Genomic DNA, 12,394 nt, shown 5'->3' with positions numbered 1-12,394 from the left:
AAATAAGGAGCTTTTTAAGTTAATAAATTCCAAAAATTTCATTGCATTCAAAAAAATTCTTGTTTTATTTGTACAGTTCTACATAAAATTGGTTCACAAATTAGCTGTATTTCTTCTGTCACTAATTTCCCAAAGCACCCTCTTATATTGCACAAATCTTTTTGGGTTTACACATGTAAAGAATCATCCAGTGTTTTGGGTGCAAAAGGTTTTTGTTGCAACTCGTGAAATGCATTCATATCTTGGTTTCTTTTTTTTTAATTAATGCTCCAGATATATGGAATATATTAAACGTTAGTAATGAATATAATTACATATAGAAATGTAAATTTTGATCTGGGTAGAGGTTGTATTCGTATCCTGTATTTGTCGGACATTTCTTAAGCTTTCATATATTTTCAGTTTTTAAATTTTACTAGTTAAAGAATACCCATCCTAATGGGTGGGCCAATAGGTTTTCAAACCAAGGCTCTGGATTCATTGGAAATTTTTTTTTCCTTTTTTATTTCTCACTTTATTATATTCTATTTTCTTATTGGTATATTGATCGCATGTTTTTACCACTGTAAGACATTTTTATAGCTGTTGACTGCTTTGAATAAGCATAAAAAAAATAATTTTTCTATATTCTGGGATTTGTGCAGCCAAAATTTGGGCTAGATTTCGGATTTTCACAGAATTCCAGATCTGAGAAACAGATCCTTCACAACATACAAATTAACCCTTTACATCCAACTTTGTGCAAAATAGAATAAGAAGAAAATTATGATATGAAAATAAAAGTATAAATGTAATGGTAATAAATAGCTGTCATGTAAATTATTTGGTAGGTCATTTTAGTTCTAATTAAAGAAAAAAAGTTTTTGAAACAGTTTAAAATGAACTATCTAACCCAGTATTTTGACGTACCGTCAGGATATAAAGGGTTAATGAAGCCATTAATGTGTCCATTTCTTTTGTGTAAAATTAACTGGATTGTTGTGCTTCCTACAAAATTACTAGCTATTTTCACAAGAATAAGGGAAATTTTTCGTAAAAGCAGGCCCTTGCAAGAAAAATTTGGACAGGCCCTAGATATTTTAATAAATTTTTGATTTCTCTTAATTACGGCAGGTCTGATTGATTGAAATGGTTGATTGATCAATTAACCTTATCTGATTAATATTCAATTAAAGTTTTTGCTAAAAGTTTGCAATTTAACTTGGTTTATTTGACTAAACCGATTAGACGTCTTGATTTATGTTCCTATACGTAACATTGTTTAAAAGTATTTTGATCAAATTTTTCTATATGGGAAAATACAAATCAATTTAATGAAAACTAATGATATCATAATTTTAATTTCAAATTGAGTTTGATGGGAGTTTCAGAAAAGAAAACCAAAAGTTGTCTCATGCTCCACTGTGAACAGTACTTTTCTTAGGCCATGCGTATAGTCTATTATGTACTCCCGTACCTCACACTATCATCAAAAACAATTGTTTTGTTCTACAACGCACATACCCTACAAGCGAGGAGAAAGAGGCTACTCAACGAGGTGCGTAATTTGAACACCTTGTTTGTTTTCACCTATCTGACGTTCGCTATCTGCTGTGATTGGTTCATTCCTCCCTTTTTTTTTTTCTTTCTCTCGTCTGCAGAGGGATCACCACTTCAGAACCCCCTCCAGTTATTTTCTCTGTTCTCTTTTACTATGTGTGCACATCTCTTCTTTCACCTCTATGCATTTTTTTCTTCCTAGTCGCAATTCTATTAACTATCGTTTCTGCACTCCATTATGAGCACAGCCTTATTCAGAAAACATTGGTTCCCCCTAACCCACCAGTACCATTTTGAGAGCAGTTTCAGGGAAAGGAGGTAACTGTAAATCGGTGACTAACCTAAAATAACTGATTTAAAAAAGACTAGATCCAAGTTGAGAAATTCCAGGATATGACAAGTATGCTCAGCGTATTAAATAGCTTCAAGCGTTGCATCTGTTAAGTATATGTATTTGTTTATATCTGGATAGTGTATTGATGTGTGAATATTTTTTTTAGTATAAATATTATATATAGCTACCACTATACTAAGTTTGCTATGAATAATTAGTATTTGTAAATATTCAATTAAATTTGATTAATATGTCAACTAATTGATTAAAGTTTTAATTGATTCCTAGTCTTAATATACAAATAGATTCATGCATTTAGCTTTAATATTGAATAAATTGCTTCAAAAAAATAAGATGAAAGAAATTTTATAGATCGTAACTGACCAATTTTTGGCTTATTTGATTAAAGTCCATTTCTTTTTCCAGGTTGAAAATTACAGCAATCAGGTAGCGAATTGCTTCGCAGAGCTTGGATTCAGACGTGGGGATGACGTAGCACTTTTCATGGAATCAAAACCAGAGTTCGTAGCCATCTGGTTAGGCCTTTCAAAAATCGGTGTAGTGCCTGCTTTAATAAACTCTAATTTAAGGTTACAGCCTCTACAGCATTCAATTACTGTGGTGAACTGCAAAGCAGTCATATTTGGCAGTGAGCTGATATCAGGTACAAATCAAGTGTTGGTTTTCTTTATCTATTTAAAAAAAAAACGTAAGAAAATAAATATATCAGCATGTGAGTGAGCTTTGTGCCTTGCAAAAACAGACTAAATTTTTATTATATACGGTCGAACCTTAGTTTAAGGGACACTTCTAATTTGAAAGGGCATGCATTGAGACATAGGTTCCTTGAATAGTCCTTTTCAAAAAAAAGTAATCCTTATTCAGAATAAAGGATACCTCCCTTTTTTTTTCTCAAGGGGACAGTCTTTCATGGGTGTTCCCTATCAACCCTTTGCAGTCCAGAGGATTTTTTTGTTACTTCATTAGTTTAGTTTGTGCTTTTTAGTGCTTCACGATTGCAGGAAGGTCTCCCTCTAGCTGGTTGTTTTTGTGTTTTATAAGCTATTGTGTACTTATAAGCTATCCAAGAAATACATAGGTAAAATCTGGGGGGGGGGGAAATCTTGCAATCATTAGGGGGCTGTTATATCATATTTTACCCTCCCTGATGTCGATTCCACCTCAACATGTACAGTGTAACCCTTAACGATACCAACTGTTATTGAAAAAGTTTCAAGATTAGGCTTTTAAAAAACTTAGATACACTTTTATTACAATCAAAATATTAAGTTGTCCTCCAGGGAGATCACGGTGCATCAGAAATTGGGATCAAAATTGTTTTTGTGCCCAAAGGTTGTCACTTCACAGCAATTTCATGACCTTGCCATTCTGCACTTCGGCTCTTCCTTTGACTCTCGTACTGGTAGCGCCAGCTTTCATTTTCGGCAATAATAAGTGAAAGATTAAGTTCTCGTTCTCCCTTTGTTTCAAGCTGCCTACAGCTTTAACTATTTGTCAGAAAATTAACAAATTTTGTTCCGAAATTCTCCCTCATCCCTTTCTTCATTGAGACAGTCCCCTCTTGAAGATCGGAATTCCATGCATAGTTTTTTGTGATCTCTGTGCTTATAATGTGGTTTGCTAATTAAACTTTAAAGATTTATGACAACTTAAAAAATAGAGGTGGGGGGGGGCAGCTCAAATCCACGGAGGAGACATAAATCTATCCATTGCCAAGTATTTACTTGTTGGCTCTGAAAAGAATGTGCATTGGCCATATAGTTCTGCTGGAGATGTTTAGGTACCTGCCATGAAGCTTGACCAGTCACATGTTCACATGTTCAGGAAAAAATGGATTATTTGCTTAAACTCCCTCTATTGTTCTCAACTTTTTTCTTCCTGTGTGGCCATATTTAGACCTTTTTCTCCGTTGCCCATCTTTTTTTTTATCTACCCCCCCCCCCCAATCAAGGAGCAAAACCCTTCTTTCTTATTCAATAGAGCGTTTTATGAACAAATCAGTATTGAATAAAAATTTCAGGATTAAGGTTTCCCCCCCCCCCCCCTCGATTCTGTGGTTTTTTTTTGGGGCTCTTTGCTGTGTTGTCTCTACCATGGGCCTTCAGACCAAAAACAAATGTTCTGGAGCCTTTACTTTAGCTGGAAGAAAAACAGATTACTTATTTACTTACTCTTGCAAATCATGGTACCAGATCTCACTGACCATTGACTTCATTCCTGAATAGGTCCCATGTGTTAAGATGGCCCTGGTTCTGTGTGGAGCTATTTTAGCAGCATCAGGACCCTAAAAAAATAGTATCAAATCTCATTGTGGTACCCTCTTTTGCACTCAAAGCTCAGGGCTGTGTCTGGGTAGGCACATGGGTTAAAATTGCCCGTTATGAGCATTTCTGTATTTTACTTGAAGCTTTATTTCTCTACATCTGAATTTTTTTTCTACAGTGCTTTATGCTCCCCCCCCCCCCCCCGGAGTATCTCTGGACTGCAGGGGGCATACGGCCCCAGATTGAGAAACACTGCTCTAGTTGATATTGGAACCTCTTTCAATTCCTTTCCCTTCGATGAGACATCCTAAAAGTTGTGAAGCTTTCTCATGAATAATTACAGCTGTAAACAGACCAGAACAAGGAAACTTGTAAACCCTGTATATAAAGAAATAGTGCAATATATTCGCATGTATGAATTTTGTGAAGGTGAAAATTGTTCTAATGTCTAAAGTTGTTTCCACATTTATCTTTTTATACTTAATTATTCCTAGCGGTGAAAGAAGTTTCTCCTCTCCTCAAAGACTGTACAAGCCTCCAGTATTTCTGCCTTGGAGATTTTGATCCTGTAGATTTCCCTGCTCGTTCTCTTGATCTCATGATTCAAGAAAGTTCTGTCAGCATACCTTCTAATGAAATCCTTGGCAACATGGAAGGTAATAGAATATCTTCCTTGTTTCCTAGAAAAATATCAACTTTGTTTTAAATGGAATATTTCTGTTGTGGTCTATGTTATAATTGCTTTCTATCATTTATTTTTCCATTATTTTCTAGATCGTCTCTTCTATGTATATACATCTGGAACAACTGGCTTACCTAAAGCAGCAATAATAAGACATAGCAGGTAAGCAGTAACTTTGTTAATATCTAAACCTTTTTTATACACACACACACCTCTGAGAATCTTTTTGTATATGTGTAAGCTGTCGATTTAATTTAAACTCTATCATTGCAGGTTTATGAGCTTGGGTGTAGGAATTCATTATATGACTGGGCTTCAAGACCATGATGTGATATACACAGCTCTTCCTCTGTATCACACCGCGGGTGGTATTTTGTCAATGTCGCAGACTCTGCTGTTTGGCAGCACATTGGCAATTCGTACTAAATTCTCTGCTTCCAAATTCTGGGAAGATGCAATAAAGTTCAAAGCCACTGTAAGTATAACGAATCAATAATGTGACTTGTGAAATGTCAAATCATTTAAATAAATCCTCCATGGAGGAAGCCCGTTTTGACATGCAAGTGTGGTAGATTACGAACATATTCATAGAACAAATTATGCTCACAAATTAAAGTTCCACTGTAGCAATTAACTAACAAATATATTAATTTCCATTGCAGTCCAGTCAATACATAGGGGAATTGTGTCGATATCTGTTAGCCCAGCCAGTCAAGCCTGAGGAGAAGCAGCATGGAATTCGCTTGATGTTTGGTAATGGTCTGCGACCGCAAATTTGGCCGCAGTTTGTGGAAAGGTTTGGAGTTGACCACATTCGTGAACTTTATGGATCCACTGAAGGAAATGCTAATGTCAGTGAGTATGCAGTTATGTACTTTCTCGTGCATAGTCATAGTTTATCTAAACTATGCAATGAAGTTTGTCCTGTGTATGAATTTTTGATTTGAAAGTAAGAAAAATTGATATGGTTTTATCAAATACTCCAAAGAAAATAATAATTTGCCATGTAATAATCTGTTGATTCATTAAAAAAATTATAAATTTCTTACTGCAGATTAGACTGTGACGTAATATATTTGCAGCTTTTTACCCTGAGGTTGGAACAAAAATTAATATTTTCTAAATAATTCAGACATTTTTTTAATGGAAAACAGATGGTGTATAGATACAAGTGGCAAAATCAAACATTTTTTTTATTTTTCATGAAAAAATAAAACTGGCCAACTCTTTCCATTCCTTAACCACTTTACGATCGAGGACGTAATATTGCATACAAATGCCAGTAGAATAAATTCAAATAAGTTCCATTTCCTCTCCTCATTGCGGAGCTTTCCCCCCCCCCTCCCCGCCCCGGTTTTTATGTACCCTGATAGTGATTTTTTTTTTTCCCCCCGAACATGATGTATTGTTTTTATAATAGGGAAAGAGAACAGGTGATGGTTGAAAGAGAAATCGCCTTTGTACCTACATTCCTATCAACTTATCTATAATACTGTTTTACTCTTTCATGTTTTTTTCTTTTCCACTTCCACTTTTTTCCTTTTCATAACTTGCGGTTAAGTTAGAACAAAGTTACTATATTTATCGCAAATTTGTCATATAGAGAGCATCTAAATTTGTTGCCAATTGCCTGTAAGCAAAGGGTTTTAACCATTTACATTCACTAGTGCAGGGGCTCTTGACTTTTTGCATTCTACTGACCCCCCGTGCCAGCGAAACGAGGATTAGTCTCTCTTTACAAAATAATTTTTTCAGTGTATAGCAATTAAAAACAATTTGAGTTAATTGTTTTCTGATTCAAGCTCACTAACCGACCCCCCCCCCCCCACCCACCTGAAATCTCTCCAAAGACCTTGAGTAGTCCTCAGAGTAGTAATCCTTGTGGATTCCTGCTTAAGAAAACCTTAGGATAGGATTAGAGAATACTCAGGGAATTTTTATTGTTTCATCATCAAGTATAAAATAGCCCGTAAAATGGTGATGCTGCTTTTGGTGAGCTGAATATTCCAATGTTCTTTTTTTCACCAAAATGTGAAATAATTTGCTAATGTTTTTGGAAGTGAATAAATAAATAGGTTACCTGATTTAAACATGTTCATATACTGTAAAAGTTTTGCTTTTTCTTTGGTGGCATGCCAAAGTTTGCGTAGTGCTAGTGTGTGAAAACAAGTTTTTGTGTCAATGAATGTTGATGGTGAATTTGCTTCTGATTTATGAAGTGAGTATCAGATTTAAAGCTGTGATGCAACTTGGAACAAAAATTTACTTGTTGGCCCAGGACATATACATATTTTAGTTCCTCGAACTCATAATTTTGAACAAAAGCAAACTTTTGGTGTCTTTCCTGGCCCAGGGCACTAGTTGCCCTGTGCCTTTCCTCCCTTAGTTGCGTCCCTGTTGCAGATAGGTTAAGATTCAGAGAGTTTCTGATATAAGTAAAAACCAAAAGTTAGCATACAGGGATTGGTGTTTTTTTCCTCAAATTAGCTAAATGTGCATATGCAGATTATATGTAGCTGTGAATTACATACAGAGAATTATGGTAAATATTATTGATTGTCAAAGTATCTTAATATTTGATAAGTAAAAAAAATTGTAATTTACTGCAGTGAACATCGATAACAAAGTCGGTTCTGTGGGCTTCTTGTCACGAATCATCCCTACTGTGTACCCTGTGACTTTGATTCGAGTTGATCCAACTACTGGTGATCCCATACGAGACAAGAATGGACTGTGCATGAGGTGTGAACCAGGTAATTAAATTTTTTGTTTAACATGTATTCGTATGTGAAAAAAAATTTTCAGTATGTTTTAAAAACAGTCAATAATTCAGAGTAGCATAATTTTTTCCAACAATATATGAAGAATTTTAAATCAAATCACAGTAGAACCTTGATTATCCGGGTGCAGATAAACCAGGCAGCATATTAACTAGGTATGGAAATTTTAATTTCATGTTAAGCTCTTTCCTATCCGTGTTGTTGGTGGTTTTTCTTTTTCATTGGTAAGGTAAGATTTTGTGAAGGGTGGTAATGAGGACAAACTTTTCCATTTCATAGAAATGAATTTCTTCATTTTTTTACAGACCCCCCCTCTATTCTCAGAAGTCTCATCTTAACGCATTGAAATGACAGCCCTCGTATATGCACGCATAAGACCCAAGTACCGGCCACTCCCCTGACGGGATCAGCATTTGAAGATTTAGCCAATTACAAGCAAAAGCTTCTTGTGTATAGAAGGTGTTGGTTGAAATGTATAGATTTTTTTACAACTGAAAGACGAGGCACAAGGATTCTGCCATATAGTAAAGCCTAGTATAATAGTAGTGTGGCTATGTAACTGTAAAAAAAGTGTAATTTTTTTAGCAGATTTTTTTTCCTATGGATAATTTATGATATACGCTGGAGTCATTTTTAACAGGTAAAATACGTTGTTTTTCTTTTCACAGCTTTATTATTTTAAAGTTTTTTACTCCCAGTAGTTTAACTGGTTGTGTTCCTCTTCTCTGCCATTAGCCTGAATAATCGAGGTTATACTGCAAAAACAGATTATTCTTAAATTTTATTTTAATGTATTTTCCTGGAAAGAAAATAAAATTACTGGATATACCCATCCTTCAGGACCTCTTCATTATCTCTCAGTGGGATGTGTCCAGGCCTCCAATGTTTAATGTGTTTTCCTGTGTATAATCTGTAATATAATAAGTTAAAAAAAATTGAATTTTTTAGTGCAGATTAAAGATGTCTGCAGCTTTTTTTCCCGTGGGGTTGGAATAGAAATAGAAAATGTAAGACTTGTAGAGTGATGTGTCAATGCAAGTATAAAAAAAACCACTTATAAACTACAACATTGATTTCATGAAAATTTCCTTCAATAATGAATTTTAACTTCAAGATGTGAATGCAAGTCGATCTCCCTGTTCAAGTCTGTCCACAGATAGCAAACAGACCTGCGACGATAAAATTATTCGATCATTACATTTCACTCGTAGTGAGAAAAATTGATGGCAGCACTACACATAACAAGCATTACACAGAAACAAACTGTCAGGTTCACAACACATACACACACATTCCAACATATTTATATTCCAATTCGTTGGAAGTTCTGGAGAGGAATATGGATGAGGTGCATGTATGGTTTAGTAATAGTCTGGTCAATCATTAGTGCTTTGATTTGCACTTATATAAAATGAAAATCTGTCTAAAATAGAATATTTCAATATCTTGACATTCGTTTTCGTACAGGTTTCACTGTATACAGGATTACTTTGTTTCCAATCTTGCTTAAATTTTTGTTATTTTCATAGGAGAACCTGGTGAGTTTGTTGGAAAGATAATTGGCAATGATCCAACCAGATCATTTGATGGTTACGTTAACCAATCTGCAACAAAAAAAAAGATTGTGAGAGATTGTTTCAGGAAAGGAGATACTGCTTTCTTGTCAGGTTTGTTTGTGCCTTTTGTGTAATTGAATTTTTCAAATACATAATTTTGTCATCGTTATAGTTAAGGGAATTCTTACTGTGAAATTTTCAAATTTTTTGAATGATTTTTTCCTCTTTTGTGGATCTCCATAGGAGACTTGCTAATGATGGATGAAGATGGTTATCTTTATTTCATGGACAGAACAGGAGATACTTTCCGATGGCGTGGTGAAAATGTTTCAACAACGGAAGTAGAAAGTGTGATGAGCAATATTCTTGGCTTGAAGGATTGTGTTGTCTATGGTGTCCAGGTCCCAGGTATTAAAACGTTTCATCGCTTGAGTACAGTGAAACCTTGCTGCAACGATACTCGATATAACAAAGCCCTCTGAAACATTTTTTTTTTAAAAATCATATTTGAAATTGCCTATAGTATAATGTTAAACACCTTGATACAACAGTAACCTTTATTATGATTAATCCCTCTATAACCGTATTTTTGGAGATTTTGATAAAACTGCAATGTTAATTTTTATATTTTACTCAAAATCACCTTCAATGTATTTTTTAATTCTTCACTGGTTTTTGTTCTTTCGAGGGTGGCTAAAGCAGTGTTTCTTAACCGCCGGGCCCTGACATTACTTATACTACCTGACCGTGAATGATCAGCCGTTTCATTTTTGTTGTTCTTGTGTTTGACTGGACCTTCCACTCACAAAAATGAATGAAACCAGGCCACGAGGTTGAGACCACTGGTCGAAAGCATCAGTATTTTGCACTATGCTCTTTAAAAGTGTTAATAAAGTTGCAGTGAAGCTACTTTGTGTGTAGTACACACGAGTTGTGCAGTAAACTACTTTACAGGGGGGGGGGGGAACAATACTTCTAACTGAATTTTATTGATCAACTAATCAATTGCAATTTTTTTCTGTGAATAAACACTCAAAAATGCATTTTATGGCAATACCAACAACAAAAATTCAGAAGAGATGCTAACATCTGCAGAAATTTGGTGGTATCTTATGATAATGCTGTCTCTTGATGTAACTAAGAAGTAATTTTACTAATTACATATAACTACAACAAGGATATATTTTCTTGGTCCGCAGAGTATCGTTCTATGTCAAGGTTTCACTGTATATGAATGATGTTGAATCAATATTGTACAAGTTTTTTTATTATTAGAAATAAAAATTTTATTATCTTCAAGGCAAAAACATTCTGTACTGAAGAGCAAAATTCCTCCAAAGAATCGGAACTGCAATCGCTCATGAATGAGACTATGTAATGCTAATATAATGTCAGAAGTTTATCTATTGAGTTTTATCTAGAAACATTTATACATGTGCAGTCAGACTTAGACTCATTGACCTCATAAATGATGATTTTAATAATGAGTAAGCCTAATTTACTAATTATGCTATCATTTTAAAAACTGATGTTATAAGCAGATAGACTTTAAAAGTGATTTACATTATTTACCGTAACAAAGAATTTGTATACGCGTGCGCGGGAGTTCGAGAGAAGACAAACTTGGAGCTGATCTGTTTTGTCTGTGTGCAAAGGCAAATCTGTAAAGCTACGTCTAAACCTGCCACTCTACCAACACCTTCTGTAGCAGAAAGCCTTCACATGAAGCTCGTAATTCTATTTCACCTATAGTCATTGGATATACTGCAAAAAAAAAGTAACGATTTTGCATACGTCAGCCTGCTTTATCCAATGGCTGTAGGTGAAATGGGCGACTTCAGTGACATCAATGCTTCACACAAAAACTTTCTGCTGTAGAAGGTGTTGGTCCAGACCCAGCTTCATTTGCAAAGTGCATGGTCGAGCTTGCGGAACTTGTGTCGGAACTCTGATGTCACTAGCTGCTTGTAAGCACAATGTAATTCATCTATGTTGAATTTATTTTCCTTATAATTCATCACCCACTCATAATTCTGGTTTTTATTTTTGCAGATAATGAAGGTAGGGCAGGTATGGTTGCCATCCATGATCCAGAAAATACTATTGATTTAGGTCACGTAGCAACAGAGGCCATGAAAGTTCTTCCACCATATGCTGTTCCTCTCTTTTTGCGTATTTGTGATGAGCTAGAATCGACAGGCATGTTTTATTTGAATTCTTTAATTTATGCATTCATTGGTGCAATATATAATATTTGTTGTTGGTACAAATGTGCTGTTTATTATTCAGCTTCAAATGTTGATAGTTGAAGGAAACAATATACCAGAACCTTGAAGAGATGTACAATGTTTCTACACTCAAGCATTATATATTTATATCAAAAATTAAATTCTTATGTGCAATATATGGCAGCTGTGCTGTCAATTCATAACATTTTTGGCAAGAATTGATGATGCTCAGTATTTATGATCCAGATTTCACCCCCACCCCTCCATATTTTTATTTATCCTAATCATGATAAATTATCAAATTTATACACAGTAATTGCATCTGATCTGTGGCAAAAAAACCCCAAAAACTTCAGCCTAGGTTGTAACGACACCTCAGTTAGTGATAAATTTCAAGGAATCGTCAATGTCATTATAAGGGAGTTTGAAATGTAATTTAGTACAAAAATTAGTGGTTTTTATTTTTTGCAGTTTCTTGGTGTGAATTTCTAGTGTAATTCTTAGAAAAATTGTTATATAAATAGCAGCAAAAAAAGTTGTTCTGTTTTTAACCCTTTTGAATACTACTACTTACCATACATGCACCTCATCCACATTTCTCTGCAGAATGTCTAATGAATTGGTACATGCCGGAATGTGTGTGTACGTATTGTGAACCTAATATGAACTTTGTTTCTGTGCAATGCTTGTTATGTATAGTGCTGCCATCTTCCATAAATTTTTCTAACCATGAGTGAAGCGTAATGGTCGATTAATTGCACAGTTCTAGTCCTGTTTGCTCTCTGTGTAGAGACTTTTTAATGGGGAGATAGACTCCCATTTGCGCCTCAAAGTTGGGAACCACAGAAAACAAACTTCAGCAGACCACCACTGTGTCAAAGGTAGGTCTCGAATTGGGTCCTCGTGATGAGTCCGTCATTATGACCACTCAACCGCCATAGCAACACCCTTTGAATACTGATGGGACATATGGGAGGAAGGGGGCGTCTA

At 35.0% G+C, this 12,394-nt stretch overlaps 1 protein-coding gene across 3 annotated transcripts in view; it reads left to right on the top strand.

Annotated features, from left to right (window-relative positions):
* The window catches only part of Fatp1 (Fatty acid transport protein 1), a 64,946-nt gene that overhangs the window by 47,638 nt on the left and 4,914 nt on the right, over positions 1-12,394 (top strand). For all 3 annotated transcript variants that reach the window (XM_089249516.1, XM_089249515.1, XM_089249517.1), the window contains exons 3-11: positions 2,300-2,537; positions 4,653-4,814; positions 4,933-5,002; positions 5,114-5,315; positions 5,503-5,695; positions 7,450-7,593; positions 9,150-9,287; positions 9,420-9,584; positions 11,229-11,375. In XM_089249516.1, coding sequence (XP_089105642.1) covers positions 2,300-2,537; positions 4,653-4,814; positions 4,933-5,002; positions 5,114-5,315; positions 5,503-5,695; positions 7,450-7,593; positions 9,150-9,287; positions 9,420-9,584; positions 11,229-11,375 — 1,459 coding nt within the window. The remainder of the gene's footprint in view (positions 1-2,299; positions 2,538-4,652; positions 4,815-4,932; positions 5,003-5,113; positions 5,316-5,502; positions 5,696-7,449; positions 7,594-9,149; positions 9,288-9,419; positions 9,585-11,228; positions 11,376-12,394) is intronic.

Source organism: Pholcus phalangioides, unplaced genomic scaffold, assembly GCF_987345545.1.
Source record: "Pholcus phalangioides strain wild (caught in Gottingen) unplaced genomic scaffold, Ppha-v1.0 ptg000022l_1, whole genome shotgun sequence".
NCBI classification, from domain to species: domain Eukaryota; kingdom Metazoa; phylum Arthropoda; class Arachnida; order Araneae; family Pholcidae; genus Pholcus; species Pholcus phalangioides.
This window is presented reverse-complemented; position numbering and strand designations above follow the sequence as displayed.